Source organism: Electrophorus electricus, chromosome 8, assembly GCF_041902795.1.
Source record: "Electrophorus electricus isolate QZ-2024a chromosome 8, ASM4190279v1, whole genome shotgun sequence".
NCBI lineage: Eukaryota > Metazoa > Chordata > Actinopteri > Gymnotiformes > Gymnotidae > Electrophorus > Electrophorus electricus.
In genome coordinates this window covers 12,771,554-12,794,480 of record NC_137504.1, presented here as the reverse complement: position 1 = coordinate 12,794,480, position 22,927 = coordinate 12,771,554, and the positions used below count along the sequence as shown (strand labels likewise).

The following is a 22,927-nucleotide window of genomic DNA, read 5'->3' as shown; positions in this document are numbered from 1 at the left end:
AATGTGAAATCTCAAAAAAAAAAAAAAAAAGAAGCATTGACTACAAACTCCTGCAAACACTTTCTTATAGGTTTAACTTTGATATATGTAATTCTATATGACCCAGTATAACTAAAACTACCCTGGGGGAACTTTCCACCAGAGGGCAGTAGCAGAAAGGTTGAAGAGACATGAAGAGAAGACGGAACCTGATAAAACAATAACTATTTATTCATTATCTTACCTATCCAGTAAATAATTACAAATTCTAACAGTATACAAAATAATTTTGTAGGCTACATAGACATTTGATTTATATCACATGGAATAATATTTGTTCTGAAGACATTTATTTAAAGATTGTGTGTATGAATTAATCAACTGGAGGTTTTCTTACAAAGCTAAAGTGTACTTTAGGTATAAACATGAAAATGATCTATTTTTGCTGCATTGTTTTTTAGTGTATTTTTAAGATAAACATACATATGAACACTGCCTGCTGATGCTTCCAAAACTCTATTATATTCCACTCTGTGTTTTTGAAAAATTACAATTTACTCACATGTTCATTTGAAGATACCATAAAACCCTTCTAATTCTGCAACTATGCTTTTGAAACTCCACATTTTTTTTCTAATTCAGACAAGTTGACCCTATCTGGCCTAGAACATCTTCTTCATATCCCATTCAAGCTAACTGTGGTAACATTTCATTGCTGTTGTGCATGGAATCCCTTCACATCCATCATAGTGTCATTCTGCCCACTTTTACCTTATGGCTCAACACTGAGTGCATCAATATCTTGCTAGCGATTGACCTGGACCACACATCCATATAAGTTCTCCTTTTTAAATTGCACATCAGCTATATGGTAGAAGCTATAGCACTCTTACTACAACAGAGTGCCAGCATTTTCTCCTGTATCTACTTGCACCAGGTTCTGTTGGAGTCCCCTCTAATGCAGGGTTTTTTTTCATCATAATTACCACCATATGTGCATGGCTATTTGTATATATTGTAACATTCCAGTCTGACTCCAAGTAATCTGAGAGCACTTGGCATGTTGGTAATGGTATGTGGGTAATATGATCTGGATAGGAGCTCTGGGTTTCTATATGCTCACCTCTTTCAGATTCTGTCAAGTTCTTATTACTGACATAAACTGTAGCAATCCCTCCTTAATAAAATTGAGCTGTGTTAACACTACAGTTCTCGGTTTGCTGTTATGGCTTAAACACCAGCACAGAGTTGACTGTCTAAAGCTGTAAAAGTTGAATTACCCCTGAAACCTGAGCCACATTAACTTAACAATCAATATGTTTTGAGGTTTTTGAGTTTTTATTGTAAAACAGTTAAAGTATAGAATTTTTAATCTACTTTTTAATGTAGCTTGGACTCCAGTGCACATTGTGCAATTTAGAGACCGCCCATTTAGAAGTGTTTAAAGTAGTAAAGAACTTCCTGAAAGTGAAAACAGGATAGATCACGTTCAACTCAGCAACTGTACAGTAAGTGCATTCATGGTAATATGTGCTTGACTTCATATTGTGTTGTTTGCTGTCTGCATGTCACTGAGCTGTAGAGAATATATAATGATTATAATATTTTCTTAAACTGAAGCAGGCCAGATTTAAAAGAAAACTATCCTATGCTGTAGTGCTGCACAAGACTTGTTAGTATTATCTTTGCTTTCCCACAAGATAGATTGTGTAAACATAGAGACATGCAGTTATGCATAATGTACTCCTGTGCATGTAAATATAGAAAATAGGGTTGTAATGCAGGGTTACTTATCTATTGTACAAATATGAATCTCATGTGTGAGTGAGTATGTATGTAAATAGATCAAAAATATAATAACAGAATAAAATTTGTGTGCATGCATGCAGGGTTGGCTTGTAACGGAATGTTGAATGAACTCAGAAAACAGCATTTTTAATTAAACAATTAATAGCAATCTGAATTCAGACCTCTATATGTTATGAAAAGGCAGTATTGAGAATAGTTACTTAAGGGATTACTTTTAAAATACATACTCTGTAATTAAAAACTAAATAATAGATGAAATCCTGTTTTAAAAGTAAAAATGTTTTAAACATTTTCCTTAAATAAAATAACTTAATCACCTTGGCATTTCATTTTGCCCAGTAGAGGGCAATTTACCACTAAATTACCACTCAGCACATGCAACCATGACAGTCTGTTGCCTCAGTTTCACATTGAGCAGTTAATGAATGCCAGCTGTCCCAGCTGGCTGTAGAATCTCGGACTGAAATCATTTAATATTAATTCCAATTTAAAGAAACTGCAAACCAAAGGCACCTTCCATACGATGTTAACTACTAAAGGAACAAATAAAGCTTTCTTATAGTAATTAGGGAAGCATACTCCAATATTAGTTTCCCTTAATTACTATATTCGTTCATGGTTTGTCCCTGCAAAGGTAAGTAAGTTACTGGAGGCAGAAATAATTCTTCCTCGTATTCGTTCATCAATAGTGAATAGCTATCTAACGCAGGAGACATGGGTGTACCACTATGAAAACGGGAGATTAATGGGAGAAATGATCAATCCCACAACACAGCGAGAGAAAGGGTTAAAAGGGTTGGCGGGTCTCCCTCGAAAATCGAGTGTTGGCGGGTATATTTTAAGTCTATGACGATGACTGCCATGTATTTAGCCTATAATCAGGTCCAGTACATACCTTTAAATTCAGCCCAAAATGTTACATAAACTTTCTGACCTTTTGAACACACTGTCCCTGCAGCTAGCAACAGATTGCTGACTAGCCACATTTTATGACTGGCAGTATTTTTGTGGTTTGGAAAGCAGGGGTGTCAGTTATACTTAATTTGCACAATTGTTTATCTTGTTTTGCAGATGAAATGTATTACTTTCCTACTAAATAGCCACCTCATTTGTGATAGTAATTTGTTATTGCAATACATTTCCAAATTAGTATTGGTCAGAGGTATTCAAATCACAGTCCTCATGGACCAGATCTTACAGATTTTCCAGCCTACCTTTACCTAGGAGTCAAGTGTGGACACAAAGTGGCCAACCAGTTACATTAATTATGTAATCAGCTAAAAGGGATTACAAAATCCAGGACCCCATTTGGATTTGAGATCCATATTTGAATACCACTGGCATAAGATATGCTCCACAGCTAACATTATGAAGTCTGTGATGCGTTTCTCTACAAACTTCCACAGTCCTTAATCTTATTTTCCTATGTGTGCAAGTATGTTATTGTGCAGCCCATTGTCATACTCATTGTGGTGACTCATGTTTTTCTCATATTAAAAGGTTTTTGATTCCATACTCATGGGAGTTGTTCCATCTTGTGGCATGCTGGGCAGGGTAGCAGCAGTTATTTAACAAAAGGTTACTTCTTTTCAAAGTGTGAATCATTAAGCATCAGGGCAATACATTTGTACCACAGATATGTTAATAATATGAAAAAATGATTAAGGAACTCTTTTTTTTTTTTTTTTTTGCCACAGAAGTGTCACAATATGTGAACACAAGAAAGGAAAATTCTACACTATATTGCCAAATTATTTGCTCATCTGCCTTCGCACATATATGAACTTGAGTGACATCCCATTATTAATCCATTAGGTTTAATATGATGTCAGCCAACCCTTTGCAGCTATAACAGCTTAATCTCTTCTAGGAAGGCTTTCCACAAGGTTTAGGAGTGTGTTTATAGAAGTTTTTGTCCATTATTCCAGAAACACATTTGTGAGGTCATACACTGATGTTGGACGAGAAGGCCTGGCTCACAGTCTGCGCTCTAATTTATATCATAGATGTTCTATCATGTTGAGGTCAAAACTCTGTGCAGGCCAGTCAAGTTTTTCCACACCAATCTTGCTCATCCATGTCTTTATGGACCTTGCTTTGTGCATTAGTGCGCAGTCATATTGGAACAGGAAGGGGCCATCCCCAAACTGTTCCCACAAAGTTGGGAGCATGCAATTGTCCAAAATCTCAAGACTTGTTTGGCTTCTAATTAACAGTTCCTTTCAATGGAACTAAGGGGCCCAGCCCAACTCCTGAAAAACAATCCCACACCATAATCTCCCCTCCACCAAACTTTACACTTGACACAGTGCAATCAGACAAATACTGTTCTCCTGGCAACTGCTAAACACAGACTTGTCCATTGGATTGTCAGATGGAGAAGTGTGATTTGTCACTCTAGTGAACACATCTTTTCACTGCTCTAGAGTCCAGTGGCAGCATGCTTTACACCACTGCATTGGGAATTCACTGAGCTCCTGAGAGTGACACATTCTTTCACAAATGTTTGCAGAAGCAGTCTGCATGCCTAGGTGCTTGGTTTTATACACCTGTGGCCATGGAAGTGATTGGAACACCTGAATTCAATGATTTGTATGGGTGAGTGAATACATTTGGCAATATAGTGTATGTGTCTATTGTGTAGTCTAATTGAAACTACAATTGTAATTGCTGGTTATAGTGCCAGTGTTACACTGGCAGGGGTGATATGGAGTGTGTAAGGAGGGGTAGCACCTCTTCTTGGGGGAGCATGCTGTGCCTGCCATGTCCTTTTTATGACAGCTTGTTCACCTTTGGTCCCTACCTGGTGCTATGGCTCTAAGCAGCTATATGGTTCCAAGAAGCTACAGCACATTCAGTGGCCACATCTTTGTAAACCATCCCAGCAGATGCACTAAACTGGGTAAGGGTAGCACTAGGTCTCCTACCATAGGTGAGGTAGGGGACTTGTCTACCTTAGTGTGTGAAGTTTGGCTCTCACTGAATGAGCAGAGGAGACCCAACTTAGATGTCCTGGTCATCCAATGCAGCAGGAGAGGTCTCCAGCTGTAATGGTTGTCCATGTCACTGGATCAAGGTCTCTTCTGCCAAGAGAGTGGAATTACCTCTGTTCAGTAGTGGTTCCATTTACAACTCTATCAGTCACAGGTTTCTGTTTGATCTCAGTCCAATCTCAACTCATCAAGCCCTATGGCAATTGGGCCATGACAAAGCAACAGGTGATTACCACTGACAATTGTAGTCAAAAACATAGGTGATCTTTGGACAAGTGGTTACTCATGTCTGTACCTGGGCAGCAGAGTTGTCCAGCACTATCCAATACCACTGGGCAGCCATTTTTTAGGTCAGTACTGCCCATGCTCACGTGAGGGATGGTGTTAGAAAAGACAACCCAAATATTGCTTGTTTCATCACATCTGGCCAACTCCCTAGTGATCAACACAAGTCACAACAAACAAACCAAAGAAAATTAATCTGTAGAGCCTAGATTTTCCACATATCGCTAAAGACAGGGTAACAAGACCTGTAAGATGAACAATAATAATAGTCGCTGAACTTTGTCGTTACCTCATTGACATCACTGTACATCACTGTAGTGAGACCAGACTTGCAGATGAGGGTTCATTACAGGAAGCAATGAGTGAATACATGTTCAGCAAAATGCAAGACCCAGTTCAAGTCCAACGCTTTCAAGATGTAATTGATGAAAAGCTCTCAATTAATTTACTGTTAGCTAGAACAGTGGATGCAGCTTAAAGTAGTCGTCATGTAGACTGCAACAACTGTAGACTGAAAATTCAAGTGCAATAAAACTGGCTTGACAAAGGACAAAAACAAGGCCTATACAGATTGGAAGAATGATCTGTCATGTCTCAAAGAAAGACAAGTTTAAACAGCAGGTGGAACATTATGAAGATCAGCAGATTGGAAACTATAGGGATATCTGCTGTCCAAGTCTGAAGGAGGGAGTGTACAACAGGTACTGCTGAACACCTGATTGGACACTTCACTGTTTGACCTTTGCCCCCTGAACACAGATGAAGGGCCTCCATACAGTCATCCAAGAAGCCCACTTTTCTGATAACTGTGCACACCTGACACACAAAGCAAATGATTTACAGCAAGTCATACTAAACAAATTCTCAGATGCCGCTCTGTTCTTTGGCCTGACTGTCAAACTTAACAAGACTGAAGTACTTGACCAGCCCATGCCAAACAACAATCCCATAGAATCCCGTGTGGATTTGAGACCTGGACCCTATACTGACAACACATCACACTTACACAGTTTTGAAGACCAATAACTAATGGAAAACCATGAGCACTTTCAAAGAACAACTATTACAACAATGGACTTCCATTTCTCCCATTGAACTAGACTTTGTGCTTCCAGACTGGGGAGGCAGAGCCACCTCCATGTCCACAGATGACCTCCAAAACATTGTGTCTTCTTCTAAACCAAAGAACTACCAGTATATACTGGGGGATCTCAGTACTGAAGCTGGAGCTGTATCTTCATAGAAAGATTAATTCTACCATTCCCATCAAAATCTTTGCCAAGTGAAACTTTAGATCTGAAACAGAAAGTGAAACCTTAAATTAAATATTGGCATTGTTCTAAAGAACAATCGGCATTATTCTTAAGAACAATTGGCATTGTTCTTAAGAATCCTGGATCTTTAAGCATGCTGCTAACACCTGTTGTTTTCACCAGGAATCTTGAGCTTGTGTAAAGTCTCCAGTCAACCAAAGTTCTTGATTAGAGAGTATACAAATAAACTACCTGTATCTCTTCAAAGGTCTTTGAGTCCAAAGGACCCAAATGACTACTTAAAATATAAATGCTAGCTAATCTTAATAATGTTTGTATTTCTTCAGGTTGTTTTTGAATAACTAGGTAAGAAGTAAGAAGCTAAACAGGCACAGAGAAACTGACAGAGTGTAAGACCTTTCAGATTCATGGGCCTCTTCAATAATATCAAGGTAAGAATTTTAGTCATGTGTTTTATATTCACATATATATATATTTATGATAAATGTATTCATTTAAAATGTATATGAATGGTTTTGTACTGTAACAAGGTAGGTCATGGACATTAGTCCAAATAACTTTGAATATAATTTAATAGTGCTCTATTATAAATTCCATGGTATTTTGTTCACTGTGTGCTGTGTTTCACTGTGTGAAACTAACTTCTTTAGTTTCACATATGGTGGAGAATGTTTAACCACATGGATTTTCTTATCTTAATATCCTTTCCTACTTTTCTGTTACATGGTCTTTCCTTTAGCTGGATATGTTCATTTATAAGTGTTCTTTTGTGTATCAGTTTTTTGTGCTGTGCCATGGAATGCTGCAGCTTGCTCAGCTGTTGGTGTCTGGCTATCTGAAGGGCTCCATATCCACCATAGAGAAAAGATATGGCCTCTCCAGTCAGATGTCTGGATTGCTGTCCTCATTTAATGAGGTATTTCAGGAAGTGCATGCCCTCATTTCAGTTACTGTTGCATAATTTGGAATTTGGAAATGTCTGGTCTGTGCTAGAATTATTCAGCTCAGAAGAAGTCTAGTTAATTCTAGATAATTCCTGTCTGAATATGACTAATACTGTGTGAATGGTCACATATCTGCTGTTATTATATTATTGTAGCTATGACAGTGGATGTTAATAGACTTATGAGTATGTGATAAAGTATGCTGAAATGAGTTGAATCTGATATTATAGCCTTATTATATAATGTAATGGTAGCAGGTAATCATAGAAATGTATTTTTAAAATGAAAAAGACCCAACTACCGACAGCTGTATGGACCGTGACATTCTAGAATTACATCTATGTTAAAAAGAGAAGCATATGTCTTTACTTAGTGGAAAAAAGCATTTTTCTGTGCTTGTAGGTGGGAAACACAGTTCTCATTGTGTTTGTGAGCTATTTTGGGAGTCGAGTGCACCGACCCAGGTGCATTGGTATAGGAGCAATAATAGCAAGTATGGCTGCATTCCTCATAGCACTGCCTCACTTTTTCAGTGGAGAATATGAATACACAGATGACCAAAACAGTGAGTGATATCTCTACTTAAAATACCTTAATGTTTCATTCTTATAATGAAAGCATATACTGTGTGCACATGTTTCTTTGTGAACAATGTATATTAAAATATGTTTTTATTATGTTCTTGCTTTTCTAACTAAAATTAACCATCTCTGGCTGGATGTAATGTCTATGACTGCAGGCACCAAAGTGAATGTCTCTGGTCTTTGCCAACCAGTAAGCACTGTCCAGGCTCAATTGTTCAATAAAACTTGTTCAAAAGAGGACAGTCATGCCCACCATGCAGTGTATCCTGTACTCCTCCTTGGCCAGCTGCTGTTGGGCATTGGTGGTGTTCCAATACAACCCTTTGGAATTTCATATGTAGATGATTATGCATATAAGAAGAATTCACCATTCTATCTTGGTAAGAGCATTCAAATTCACTGCCATTTGTCTCCATTACAGTATTATTCCCCTTGTAAATATCACCACTGTGCATTCCCTACAGGAATACTCTTTTCAATAACTGTGATTGGACCAGCACTTGGTTACCTGATGGCTTCATTCATGCTTCGTTTATATGTGGACTTCAACTTAGACTCTTCTGGTATGGGACAGATCTTGGATCAATATGAGCTTATGTTACATATCCTAACACACAACAAAGAAATGTTGTATAAGCATACACATTGATGGTATTTCAGATGGCATGTTATTTCAACATGAGTGAGGGTACCAAAAAACAAAAACAACTATTTGTTGACAAGTCTTTGGACAAGATTCAAGAGTCTTTAAAATACTGCATTGGCACATTGGTCATGAAGCAAAAAGAGAAGGGAAGGCATGTCCACATATGCATATATGTTTTTTTGTGTGTGTGTATATGCATGTGTTTGTATGAGCACAAGTGGAAGACATTTGTTATTTTTTAATACAACCCACATACTGCTCCAGCATCTAATAAGAATGGAAATAGATCAGAGTCACAGAAATGATATATGATATATGAAAATGATATATGACCACATATCAGGTTTATTACAAAGCAGTTATGTATCACTGTGCATTGAATTTGCATGTATATATATTTCTGCTCGTCTTCATACAAAAGCTAACCTGATTTTTTTTATTTTTTATTACAATCTAATAATATAGATAGTATCAACCTGACAAAAGATGATCCCCGATGGGTTGGGGCTTGGTGGATGGGCTTCCTTTTAGCTGGTACTCTGCTCTTCCTTACGTCCTTGCCATACCTGTTTTTCCCCAGAAAAATGCAAACAGAGGTACATCCAGATATTCACTGGCTATTTTTTTTAATTCTATGTCACCCATTATGTGTATAGCAACTGATATAAATCTACTCAGAACTACTTATCACTGTTAGTGGCTCCTAAGTAGTGCAGCAGAAAAGCATTTGCCATGACTCCTATTGGATGATTGTGAGCTTGAGCCCCAATGATGCCACAGTAATCTGTAGCTGGGAGCAACCTGAGAGACCAAAATTGTCTGTGCACTCAGGGAGGGAGGGCATATTTTGACCCCCAGTGTTACTCTGCCCCCTCATGTTGCATGAGCTACAGCTTGAAGAGATGTGGTGATTGGCTACATGTGCACTGGAGAAAGCATGTGATAGCCCTTACCCTTCCTGGTTGGCAGCTGTTATGTGGCATGGGAGATTACCTGAGGGATAGGAATTCACTATGTCCAAACTGGGAAGAAAAACTGGAGAAAAATCTATCCAAAAATTATTTTTACAAAGAGGTTACTGTTAATGCAGTCGAGTGCATCACTGTCCATGAAATTGAGCCCAGCTTTGTTTGGAGAAATTAGATGCAGAATAAAATATTGTTGGCAGTTCTGAGTTCTGACACCACATGTGGTTGAAGCTGAAGTAGTAGCTGGTACCCATTTGAGTAGTGAAAGCATAGAGGGAAATAATCCAAAGGTGTCCAAACATTTGCTAGGATTCTCATTCTGCTTGCCAGCTCTTGCTCAACAGGACAGATAACTGAATTACTAAAGAAGTAAAAGAGGGAGAAAGAGAAACAGAAAGGGAGAGAGTTGGAGAGAGTCATAGTGTGCATGCATGCATCTGTGCATACACCACATCGGTGTTACACAACATTTTGCCACTGTGTTCAATTAGTGCTCTCAAAACCCACTTAAAATGACTCTTTCACAACTTTGATACATAAATTAAAACCAGATGGAAATCATGCAGTCTGAAATCCATTTAGCTACATAAATGATACAAAAATATTGCACAATATAGTGTGTATAGAAATGGCTGGAAAATCTGTTGTTTATATGGCAACATTCATTTGATCTTTTTGAAGATTTTAGTACTGTAGTTATTTGACTTTTGAAGCCTTTTATCTATTACTATTTTTAATATTTTAATGAACTATTAGTATTTTTAGCTTAGCCTTTAGTTGTGGGACTTCACAAACAGAAGGTGGTAAAGGAAATAAAGTGAATGTAGGTCAGGGAAGCACCAAGCTGACAGTCTAGTTAAGGAAACATGATAGTCAGGTGAAAGTGATACCAGACTGCCAGTGCACCAACCATAAAATACTCAAAGATTAGCTATGTATACCATCGAAACTAAAAGTATTTCCTCTGTGATTTCTATCATTCTACCATCTGTTTCATTTCAACAGTATTTAACTTTTTTTTTTTCCTGCAGGAAACCACAGAGGCCCCTGTGAAACCCACATCAGAGAAGTTTATAAAAAAGAATGACATGAGCTCAAATCAGATGCATGAACTTTCACTCAGCCAGTTCCTTAAAAGTGGGTTTGACCATTAAGTTAAGGTTTCAACTACAACTACATTATGTTTCAACCACACAGTGCATTTAGATTTTTTTAATAACAGATTTAAATGTCTATTTGCTCAAGATTAAAAATGTAAACAAAGGACTGACCTATTTTAGCTCACTATTTTAGTTGACTTATGACCACTGTTTTAAAAATATGTTTATTTAAAGAATAATTGTATTGAAGTACAATTATACGTTTGTAATGCGTGGTGGCCCGAGTGCCGCAGGGCGAGGGGCAGGACGCACAGACTCCCGTGACGTGGATGAACATTTATTTACATATAATGACTTCAGCACTCACACGTATTACACACGATAAACATGCACGGGACACGGTTAACAATAAACACAGTCGATAAACAGAAATACGATTAACAATTGATGAAAAGAACATTAACACGTTACATCAACAATGACCAACACTCTGCACACTTCAACACGGGTTTAAGTACATACAAACAAACAAGGTGCAGGTGTGTGCAGGTGTGGCCACAAACAGATCCTCCCACTACACGTGGCTGGTCCAACTACATGACTCGGGGGAGGCGAGCGTTCCGTGACAATGTTGTTGATACTATAATTTGTTTAATCGTTGTTGCATCTTTTTGAAGTTTGAAATGGCTATAACTAAATTAAAACAGCCATCTCTCCTTTGGGGTTTCTCACCCACTATCACAATATCATCCAGGGTGAAACAACCACTTATGAATTCCTTCATTTACTTCCTATGTGTTTTATTGTTGAATTTTGTCTTGAACATCTGTTCCATTCATGAATATTTTAAAAGGAAACAGCAATGCTGTTATTAAAAATCACTCCTATAAATAAATAATAAGCTGAAGCTCAATTAAATGATTTTCTAGAATTATCAGCCTAAATTATCCTCAAATATTATTGTGAGGCGACAATTACCCTGGTGATTTCTGTTCTATAAATTCTCTAAAAAAGAATGTGATCTAGAGGGTGATGCAACGTTCTCCCTCAGGAAGAGGCGAGAGGCAGAATGCATGCGCAGGGAGGCGGTTTATTAAATGAGGGAAACAATCACAGAGGGCAAAATCAACAGAGGCGAGGTAACACATGAGCGAGGCAAATGACAAAGCAAGGATGACGACAATAATAGCAGGCGTAATACTAACATGACGGACAAACCAGACTTACCAAAAAAAAACAACGATGATCTAGAAGACAAAACACGGGGTACAACTAACCAGGACGATTAGGCATTAAACAGACTCAGGTGAACATAGGAACAGGGAAAACCAAAACACGGACCGGAACAAAGGAGCAGACGAGGGGCGCCAAAAATGAAACCAAGGCACAAAGCAGTTTCCCTGTTTCCGGGAAACCACGGAAACAGGGAGGCCAGAAGGGCAGTCATTCCTGACAGATGTTATGCTCTGTTTTCTTCTTGTAGGATTCCCACACATCATGTTGAGAACTCTGAGAAATCCTATCTACCTTCTGGTGGTTCTGGCCCAGGTGAACCTAGCAGCCATGATTGCTGGGATAGCTACATTCATGCCCAAATTCATTGAGAGGCATTTCATGAAACCAGCCACCTTCTCCAACTTGATGATTGGTAAGTTGATGAAGAAAACAGTCTAATGTTAGGTCACACAAAGGAAGTGCATTTGTCTCAGTCATAAACACATAAGCCCACAGTAGCAAACCCACAGTGGGTTACCAGAAGTACTGGGAAAAAAAAAACCTTTTTGAATTTGAAATGGGTTTTAGGACAACTGACCATAAGTCACTTGTTTTGCCATAGCCCAGATATTTAGAGACATGAATTCTGCCTGTAAGGCTCATATCAGGTCAGCTCAAAATGACCCTGTAAAGTGCATGCAAATTCTTAAACATTAACAGATTTTCAAAGAGGAAACTGTTTTGTTGAAGCAAGAGTGATTTGAACTATGCTGTGCAGGTGCTTTTAACCTAACAAAGTATATGTTATAGAACACTTACAGCCAGGTCACATCAGACTGTTGTTAATATGGGTGATATGGTTGTTTTTCACCAAGGTGGTTTAATCATCCCATCAGCCATGCTGGGTATCATGGCAGGAGGCATGGTCTTGCGCAGACTCAGTCTGTCAATTAGAGCCTCTGCAGTCATGTGCATTGTTGCAGTTCTGATGGGCAGCATGTTCGCTTTGCCACTGCTTTTTCTTGGCTGTTCAACGCAGAGGATTGCTGGGATCTACCCTAACAAGTGAGTCACCCTCAGCCTTTATGTGTCAAGAAATTGGCATTTGTGTCCTTAAAGGTGATAACTGGTAAGCAGGTGAAGAAAAGCAAAAATGGGCGTTTTGTTTCATAATAAAAGTATATCTAAAAAAAAGTCCCGTCTCATCCTTCCAATGGATAGTCATATCTTTTTGTCACACTTGAGTCTTCTACCAAATGCCTGGGAGTTTGAGGGTGTGGTGAATTTTTGTGATACCTAGGATTGCACTCTTTTGGAATGTTGTTGAACCTGATCATGATGCTTGCAACTTGGTTGTGTTTCTCAGTGTATTCTTTCCCTACTGGCACCTTGTATCGTGCTACTAGGTGCTGGATTGTGTCAGAGGATTCTTTCTACAGCCTTCATCTTGGGTCTTGTCTATTTTGACATTCTTCCTCAAGACACAAAAGAGACATGAATCAAGACATTTCTCTCTCCTGACACCCAAGTGGTGTACTTAACTTCCACTGGCAGTCCATACAGCTGAGATGGAAGAAAAACAAGGTTGAAGACACCTCTTCACTGATTCACTGAGCACTTAAATTTGCTCTAATAACATTACTTTCTTCTTTGCCACTTAAGTCAGGGCTTTAGACTGATAGTATTCTACTTTATGAGGATATGTTTTTGATAAAAACTGTACAAATTCTGTCATTCTAAACAAAAGAAGATCATGTCCCCTAAATGTTTGAGGCACTCCCTCATCAGGTCATCTTTCGGGGCAATTGCTTGGGTGTATTGGATGTATGGATGGAAGGAACGATGGATGGATGGATGGATGGAAAGATGGATAGATATATTAAAATACATCAATACTCAGATAGGCTGTGGTGTTTAGACAATGCTAAATTGATATTAAATGGTCTAAAGTGTGCCCAGAAAATTACTCCATGACCAGCCCCTGATAAAAGGCAGGATTGATCAATGGTTTCATGTTATTATGCCAAATTCTGAGCCTACCATCTGAATATCCCAGCAAAAATAAAGACTCCAAGACCAGACAACGTTTTTCCAATTTTCTATTGTCCAGTTTTGCTGAGTTTGGTTTAGCCTCAGTTGTCTGTTTTTTTGTTGACAGCACCTTCTGCTGTAGCCCATCTGCTTCGAGGTGTTGTGCATTCAAAGATGCACTTCTGCATACATCAGTTGTAAGCAATGGTTGAGTTACTGTTGCCTTTCTATCAGCTTGAACATATCTGGCCTTTCTCCTCTGATCTCTGGCATCAACAAGGCATTTTTGCCCAAAGAACTGCAATTCACTGCATACTTTTTTCAGATCATTCTCTGTAAACCCTAGAGATGGTTGTGTGTGAAAATCCCAGTAGATCAGCAGTATCTGAAATGCTCTCACCAGCCTGTTAAGCACCAACAACCAACAACAAAGTCATTTAAATCACCTTTCTTCCTAATTTTGATGCTTGATTTGAACTTCGGCAGGTCATCTTGACCATGTCTACATGCTTTAATGTATTGAGCTGCTGCCATGGCATTTCCTGATTAGATATTTGTGTTAACAAGCAGTTGTGTTAACATACACTTTAACAGGTGAACCTAACAAAGTGGCTGGTGAGTGTATATAATGTTGATGGTGCAACCTGCAAGTTATTTCTACCTGTTGCACCCTGGCCAGTGCATGGAGGAATTTCAGCTGGGATCCACCCTTCACTAATGTTTTGTCCCTTTAAACCCAGAAGAGCTCATCAGCAGTCAGGAATGTCTCTCTGCTGCTCCCTCCAGCTGGATTTAGATCGACAGGTGCTTCAAACATGTAGTTTCTCGGTTCCCCCAGCTCTAATCTGTTCTTCACAGCCAGAGAAAAAAACCTTCCATTTCTACTTGTTCCAGGAGACCTTTGAGGACATTTTTGAGGTTCATTGATGGGAAACCAATGTATCTCAAGATGCATTTGGTTGCCAAGCCGCTGTAGCTAACGTCTACTGAATAAGTTGATGCTCTGCTGCCTTTCTCTTGGCATTCTTCCACTGGTTCAGTATACCCTGACTTTTTTCTTTCATATGCTCCCTGGATGTCATCTTCCCATGGAACTGTCAGTTCAACTATTAAAACACACTCCTCAGTTGGTGACCACAGAACGATGTCAGGTCTCAGTGTCCCAGTTATTTCCATATTTAGTTCTGCACCAGTTGTCCAGTTGTTACAAAATGGACAAGTTGTTTCTGGCATCATTGTGACTTCTCATTCGCCAAGATTCTCATGCTCACTGTGAATTCTCCCAGCTTCCTTAGCACCTGGTCATACTACCTGTAATGATCCCAGACCATGGTAGTCTTGCAACCACACAGGATGTCTTGAAGATTAACCTGGGCTGTTTCACAAAGGCCACAAACCTCTTCTGAGCAGAACCATTATGCCAGAATGGTCAGGCTAAGAAGGATGTCATGCATGGTTCTGATAAAAAAAAAAAAAAAACCTCAGTCCTGCCTGATGGATCTTCCATAGACTACTCCATCCCATTGGCCTTGAGAGAATGCCTTCCCCCTTTGCCCACTGGACTTGCAGGCTTTGACTAACATACTTTACCAAGAACTTGCCTTCCTCCATTCTTGCCACTACATATATATATATATATATATATATATATATACAGCATTAGATTTATTGTTTTGGCAATGGTATAATGATAATTCTTTTTCAGTGTGCTTATTAAAATACAAACTTATTAGAAGCAAATGTTCTGCCTTGGCACTAAGTACATCTTGAGCTCTTCTGGGGAGACTGCCTTGAAGTTTTCTGTAGTAATGTTCTGGTACCATTCCAATCAGGTTCCATTCCATTTAGATTTAAGACAGCTAGGTTCTTGCTAGTGTTCAAGTGTAAGGGGAGGAAACACTAAATACTTGCCATTGTTACCCTTTAGTAGCTGTTTTATCTGTTTTTTTTTCTTTCTTTTTTTTATACTGCGTGCTAAAGCAGTATTTTCTGGTTGTATTTGAATAAAGAGACTGAGACATAATTATATATGGTCATTATACTAAAACAACAACTCTAATGGTGGCTTAGGACGTTTGCACAGTACTATATATATATATATATATATATATATATATATATATATATATATATATATATACACTTTCTCTTTCGCATATATATATATATATATATATATATATATATATATATGCGAAAGAGAAAGTGAAAAAGTGGTACATTCTTTTGTGATGAGGGAGATGAGAGATCAGAATGAAAGGAACTGCCAGAATAAACAAGATAAATATACTACAGCAACTTTACAGCTGAAACCCATCTCTGCTAACAGATACACAAACACTGACAGACAATAAAGAAACAATGTATTATTAATGTAGTGTTTGGTAAAAATGTGCTTTAAGATTAAGCAAGGCAACGGTTCTCTCTGCTAAATTCAAACATAAGAAAAATGACAGCAAATGGAAGAGACTTTAATCTCTCTTTCTCACTTTTTCTTTCTCTCTCTCTCACACACACACACACACACACATACACACCATTTTACTTGGTCTAGCATATGAACTTTATGAAGCTTATTTGTAGCAACATGCCAAATGGGGACTTCACACACAAAAACAATCATATCATATTTCATGTTGTTACTTCTTTCTACTTATTGCAAAATATGTATTATTGTTAGTGGATCTTTAAACCCAACAGTATTTCCCCCCCAAGATCTCAGCAGTGCAGTCTGGATTGCTCCTGCTCCAGTGAGGCATTCAATCCGGTGTGCAGCTCTGATGACATAGAGTTCCGCTCTCCATGTCATGCAGGCTGCAGACAGGGATCCTATGATGAGAAAATGAAAGTTTGGGTAAATATTATTGACTTCCTTTTTATATTTCATTCATTGATCTCATTTTGAATTCACATTAGCCTTACAAATGAATGAAAAATGAAACATACTTCTCTCAGGAAATACGTCCATTTAGAGACACGATAAAATAGATTGGTCATTGTGAGGGGGAGGATCCTCCATGAAGTTGAATAGGACAAGCTGCTACCATAGCTAACATAAATACCTTTCATGTAGTCTCATCATGAAAACTTTGCACACTGCTGTAGGGCTTAAACCATAAATCAGATTCAGTGTGTACCTTTACCCAAGATTATATCTTTTTTGTAAGTTATTACACAAACCCCAGGAGCAAATGTAATAAATGTGAAATGTGTATAGTAGATCTCATTTCAACTTGTCATAGTACAATGGAAAATAGATGTGTCCTCATTGTTGCTACTAAAACCCACTGGTCATTGAACATTAGCACCTTCCCCCACATTCCAAGCACACTTCAGGCATTGTGTCTGACACCTATGGTAGATAACATTGAATTGGCTTTTTCTCCTTCAAAATATGGGTTAATTATTAACTATAAGCTGGATGGAAATCCTGGTAACACAGCCAAATATTCAATAATATTATTAGTTGCCATTTGGCGGAAACTGGATTGTTGACTCAGACTTATTTCAAGTGAATTTCAAAATATAATTAGAACAGTGTTTTTTGTTCATACCACTCTACATAACTGACTTTCAGTGTGTCAGATTAAGCATTAACATTCTTGATGGGTGTTTTGTGTGCCTACTGAGTCTCAGTCTTTGCTAACATTGTGAAAATGTCCTTCCTTCTTCTGCAGAACTACACAGACTGTTCATGTGTGGGGTCCAATAGTCTCCCTGGCTTCACTTTGTCCAGAATATGTGATAATGGCTGCTCTCATCTCATCATCCCTTTCTTGATTTTGTCATCCCTTTCATGTTTGTTGGTCTCCTTCTCCCACACCCCGTCCTTTATGATGATTCTCAGGTACACGTTCAATGCCATGCTTTTGACACATTTTATTTCACAGTCTGTTAGTTAGTAAACATGTTGCAGAAAAACTAATGCAGAAATGAAGAGAAATATGATATCTAAGATATGAATGCTTGAAGGAAACAAAATGGTCTATAGATGGAGTAAGATAATTGAAATGGAAAGATTAATTAGTTGTACAGGTTGTTTGACTCCTCAGACACATTGTATAAATACAAGTTTAAGTTCAAGTTCGGTTTATTCGTCACATACATAGTCATACACAGTATAACTCGCAGTGAAATGGTGGAGAGTGCTCTGTCCAAACTGAGGAAAGGAAACAGGGGTGCATACAGAAAAATGTATATATGCAAGATCATATTCAAAGTCATATATAAAGTCATATTACCAAAATACTCTCATTAAACCCTTGTGCAAAAACCATGGCAAGAAAATGTATGATAAACATTTAATTAATTGGTTGTATTAATTGCATTTTCATATACTAGAAGACCAAGTTTTGCAATTTAATGTAGAAATGGTCCAAAACATGTCCTGGTTCTTTTCCCTCTATCTCTACCTAATTTTACAGAATTACAGAGTATCATTCACAGGTATTGCATGGTGTTATTAGAGAAACCAAAAGGAGTATTACTAAACAGGTATTGCTGGTGTTTGCCCATGGAGCAAGCCTAACGTAATCTAATATTATGTTGTCTCTGGCATGACACAGCTTGCATCTCTGTCCCCACCTCCAGCATACTGCAGTTGTATTACATATCTGAACTCTGTAGGCCTCATTACCATAATGTCAGTCTTTGTTACTGGCAACTTAAGCCATTTCGTTTAGTTGTTCTTTTTCAGGGACAACATACAGTTCCTCCTTCTGCGCACAAAACGGACTGTACTATGTGACTTTTCTATAATAATAATACAAAAAAGGCTATGGAAACCTGTAAAGATAAAGTAAACAGGGAGGTATTCACAAAGTAGTGTTAATAACTTGGAGGTGTTTATGTTAAGATTCTTATCACCACAGTAAAACTGATGTCCAAGGTATAGTGCAGCAGACATGCTATGTAAGAAGTTTAAATTGCGGTGGTTTAGGAAATGAACACAAGCAAACTGCCCCCTCCATCCCCCACCACCACAGTCACGTCATGCATAACGTCTTCCCTGTGCTCAGCATGTCAGTGCAGGCTTCAAACAAGAGATAACAATCTAACCCAAATTCTACACAAAAACAGCAAGAGAGCACATTATTGTTGCACAATCCACACCCACAACTTGTTTTGCTTTGAAGACAAAAGAAATGAAAAACAAGACTCATTTCAAATATTCCAGGTTTTTCGGATGCCATAGGATTACCTTTTAGCTGTAGTGTAATATAAAGAAATGAACTTGGAGAATAAATTATGAAAAGGGTCTCTCAACTAAATGTGACCTTTGCCCATCTTTTCTGTAGCTACAAAATTTCTCTCTATCAAAAAATATTATTATTATTATTATTATTAGTAGTAGTAGTAGTAGTAGTAGTAGTAGTTGCATTTGCCTTTCTCATACTCAGGGACGCTTTACAAATATCGTTTTTTTTTACACACTCACACACCTGATGAGAAGCGGCAGCTGATTTGCATACAGCATACTCTTGATCAGAAAATGCAGCCCCCTGGGGGACTGCACTGGGTGCAGGGAAAGGGGAGGAGGTTAAGGGCAGGACAGAGCACCACCCAGCACTGGACATATATAAATATAATAAATAAATATATTATGTTTTAAATGAATATTAATTGTATATTTAATATTATACATATTTTATTTAATATTAAATGTAATTCAATTATATGTATTACATTTTTTACTGCTGTGTCCCCTCTTTCACTTAGGACTGTGGCACCAGAAGACAAATCCTTTGCACTGGGAATCCAGTTTATGCTCTTCAGAGTACTCGGTGAGTGCAGATACTGCAGACTTTTGTCTGTCTTAAAATATAACAGACATAGTTCAAAATAATGTTTTCCCAGTAAATTCAAAGGTTCTTCACACATTCTTTTCCCCCATGCATGTTGTGCTTTGTTCTGCTTTTCTTGCGAGTTTTGTTTGTGACCTTAAAACCTGCTTGGTTAGAGACTTCAAAGAATAACAATCTAAGCATGAGAAACAGAAACAACATGAATATAGGAATTGCATGAAGAATGATATCCATATTTACAAAAAGACATTGACCAAAATTATGGTAACCCTATATTGTAGCTATGTAAGCTATGATGTTACACTTTCACCTGTGTGTTTAGAAGCTGTAACATTGTGACCAAAAAGTATACTATATGATATTATATGATGTAGTAATATTTTATATACTAATATCCTATGGTATTTCTATCTTTTCATTTAGACTTTTAACTATGTCTGTAAATCTAAAAAAACATCCTAAACCATTTTATACAATTATATTGTAAAATAAAAAATTGTTTATAGTGAATCAACATTACAGCTTCCATTTAGCATACTAACCAATTTATTTTAACCAATTTAATACATACTGTTTGTTAGTAAGGTAACTATAACTTATGATGAATGTACTATTTTGCTGAACATTGAGTATGTGCAATTAGCTGACATTTGTTTTACAGCATTTCTGCCAGCCCCTGTGCTGTATGGAAGTGCTATTGATTCCACCTGTATTCTATGGGGGCAAAAGTGCAACAAGAACACCTCATGCCATTACTACAACTTAGATCTGTTTAGACAACGGTAGGACCATCTGCTTCTCCACATTCATAGTGAATCACATGTCTTTGAAAAAAAAGGCCTTGTGAGACTAGGACTAATTTCAGGATGGATTAGAACTAACAATAAGGAAAAGCTAACATTTCTTTCATTTTCAGATTCCTTGGACTTCAGAATTTCTTCATTGTTGGTGGCCTGGCCTTTTTCGTTCTTTCCTTCTTGGTTCTGAAGAGAATGGATTCCATCAGGCAACTGCAAACAGAACAGGGAAGCAATGTGGCCACAGGAAAGAAAGACCAGGAAACAAGTCTCCAAAAGGCAGCTTCTGTTCCGCTCTAGCAATGTGAGGCATGCAGTATTTTGTGCATATATTGAATCTGGGACATCTTCTGTAAGATTGGTATTTTCTGGTTCCTGCGAAAAGGAAAGAGAAGGTTAGTGGCCTGCATTAGCATTGGAATATAATTAGCAATGATTTGCTGTTCGCTATCTAAGTTAGAAGAGCTACTTCCTAGACTGAGATCTGGCATTATGAGACAGAAAGCTAATCTTCAGTGTGAATAATGACTGCTATAAGTCACTCTAATCACGTATATTATATTCTCATCCCTAAAATGTAGAAGCCAACAGTCACATAGTCTTGGAGCACATAATACACATGTTGCATGTGTTGCACACACGTGTGGATTCTTGGAAAAAAAAAAAGTTAATAGAGTTGCAACTTTGAAGGCAATCCACATTCTAAAGTTTAGAATCCATGCTGTTAGTTCCATTTCTAACTCTCTCTAGTGTTCTATTGTACTACTATTAGTCCTCACACTAGTGTATTGGAGGACTACCACTGCAGTGAAAATTACATATGCAGATACCATTAAAAAATCTGCATGCCTTTCAGCTTTGTTAACTCCTATGGGGAATATTTATTCCATGCTATAAATATGACATATGACATAAATATCACTGTATTCAGCAAATGTATGTTTATATTTGTTTGTTGGTTGGATGTTTTTTCCCCATTTAGTTTGAAAAATATAATATAACCTTTTTATTTTATTCATTGGACTACATATTAATGATTCCTTTGATACTTCATATTACCTAACAGTTTCTATATATATATATATATATATATAATATTGTTGGACCGCCTTTAGCTTTGATTATGGCACACATTCGCTGTGGCATCGTTTGGCTTATGCAATGTCACAACATTTATTTCTGTCCAGAGTTGCAATAATTTTTCCACAAGATCTTATATTGATGATGGGAGGTTTGGACCACTGCGCAAAGTCTTCTCCAGCACATCTCAAAGATTCTCAATGGGGTTCAGGTCTGGACTCTGTGGTGGCCAATCCATGTGTGAAAATGATGTCTCATGCTCCCTGAACCACTCATTCACAATTTGAGCCCAATGAATCCTGGCATTGTCATTTTGGAATATGCCCGTGCCATCAGGGAAGAAAAAATCCATTGATGGAATAACCTGGTCGTTCAGTATATTCAGGTAGTCAGCTGACCTCTTTCTTTGGGCACATAACATTGCTGAACCTAGACCTGATCAACTGCAGCACTTGTATGTAGATCACACCACCACAGGTTTGTATGGTAGGCACTAGGCATGATAGGTGCATCACTTCAGTCGCCTCTGTTCTTACTCTGATGCGCCCATCAATCTGGAACTGGGTACATCTGGACTCATCAGACCACATGATCTTCTTCCATTGCTCCAGAGTCCAATCTTTATGTTCCCTAGCAAATTGAAGCAGTTTTTGCTGGTTAGCCTCACTGACAAGTGGTTTTCTTAAGGCTACAGAGCTGTTTAGTCCCAGTCCCTTGAGTTACCTTTGCATTGTGCATGTGGAAATGCCTTTACTTTCACTATGAAACAAATCCCTGAGTTCTACTGGTGTTTTTCTACGATTTGATTTCACCACACGTTTAAGTGATCACCAATCACAATCATTCAAGATTTTTTCCGACCACATTTCTTCCTCGAAGATGATGTTTTCCAACTGTCCTTCCACTTTTTAATAATGTGTTGGACAGTTCTTAACCCAAATTTAGTAGTTTCAGCAATCTCCTTAGATGTTTTCTCTGTTTGATGCATGCCAATAATTTGACCATTCTGAATCAGATTAACATCTTTTCCATGACCACAGGATGTGTCTTTCAACATGGTTGTTTAACAAATGAGAAGCTACTCACTGCATCAGTTAAGGTTAAATAACTTGTTGCCAGCAAGTGTTATGAAACATAATCACACATGCAGTAATTTTCCAATGGCAGGCTCCTATCTATTTGCTTAGTTAAATCCAGGTGGTGACCTTTTTTTTTGGCCAGGCAATGTGTATATTCTAAAATATGGGATTAATGTAGTTGTTTTTTGTTAACTGTTACCAAATGTATAATCACATAAGATTTAGAAATAAGATCTTAAATATTTTCTATTAAAGATTAGGTTTGGTATTTTTCAGCCAATACCTTGTTGTTTCTCATTCATTATGCTTCACATTTGTAATGTATAATCTTAGGACAGC

At 37.8% G+C, this 22,927-nt stretch overlaps 1 protein-coding gene across 6 annotated transcripts; it reads left to right on the top strand.

The window, feature by feature from the left end:
- The first annotated feature begins 1,268 nt into the window (after positions 1–1,268).
- On the top strand, positions 1,269–22,868 carry slco2b1 (solute carrier organic anion transporter family, member 2B1). Of its 6 annotated transcripts, none has more exons than XM_081719341.1 (16): positions 1,269–1,487; positions 6,667–6,771; positions 7,119–7,256; positions 7,687–7,849; positions 8,024–8,248; positions 8,333–8,431; positions 8,980–9,110; positions 10,514–10,619; positions 12,066–12,230; positions 12,673–12,862; positions 16,529–16,682; positions 17,506–17,675; positions 19,547–19,611; positions 20,294–20,414; positions 20,549–20,733; positions 21,617–22,868. In XM_081719341.1, exons 2-15 carry the CDS (start codon positions 6,748–6,750, stop codon positions 20,727–20,729), a joined length of 1,932 nt encoding a protein of 643 aa, XP_081575467.1. In that variant the 5' UTR covers positions 1,269–1,487; positions 6,667–6,747; the 3' UTR covers positions 20,730–20,733; positions 21,617–22,868. The 6 variants fall into 6 exon arrangements, 5 of the variants coding, with proteins under 5 accessions (XP_081575467.1, XP_081575466.1, XP_026874746.2 ...); XR_003411197.3 differs by having other exon boundaries at positions 1,272–1,487; positions 20,549–20,824; XM_081719340.1 differs by adding an exon at positions 4,301–4,386 and having other exon boundaries at positions 1,272–1,487; positions 20,549–22,868.
- The last annotated feature ends 59 nt before the right edge of the window (positions 22,869–22,927 follow it).

What these genes read in the sequence shown, in the direction of transcription:
- slco2b1 (XM_081719341.1), top strand. Translation starts at nt 6,748, where the DNA reads ATGGGCCTCTTCAATAATATCAAG. An exon ending in TGCTGTCCTCATTTAATGAG is followed by an intron (nt 7,257 to 7,686) that starts GTATTTCAGGAA and finishes CTGTGCTTGTAG; the next exon opens with GTGGGAAACACAGTTCTCAT. An exon ending in GCTGGGATCTACCCTAACAA is followed by an intron (nt 12,863 to 16,528) that starts GTGAGTCACCCT and finishes TAAACCCAACAG; the next exon opens with TATTTCCCCCCCAAGATCTC.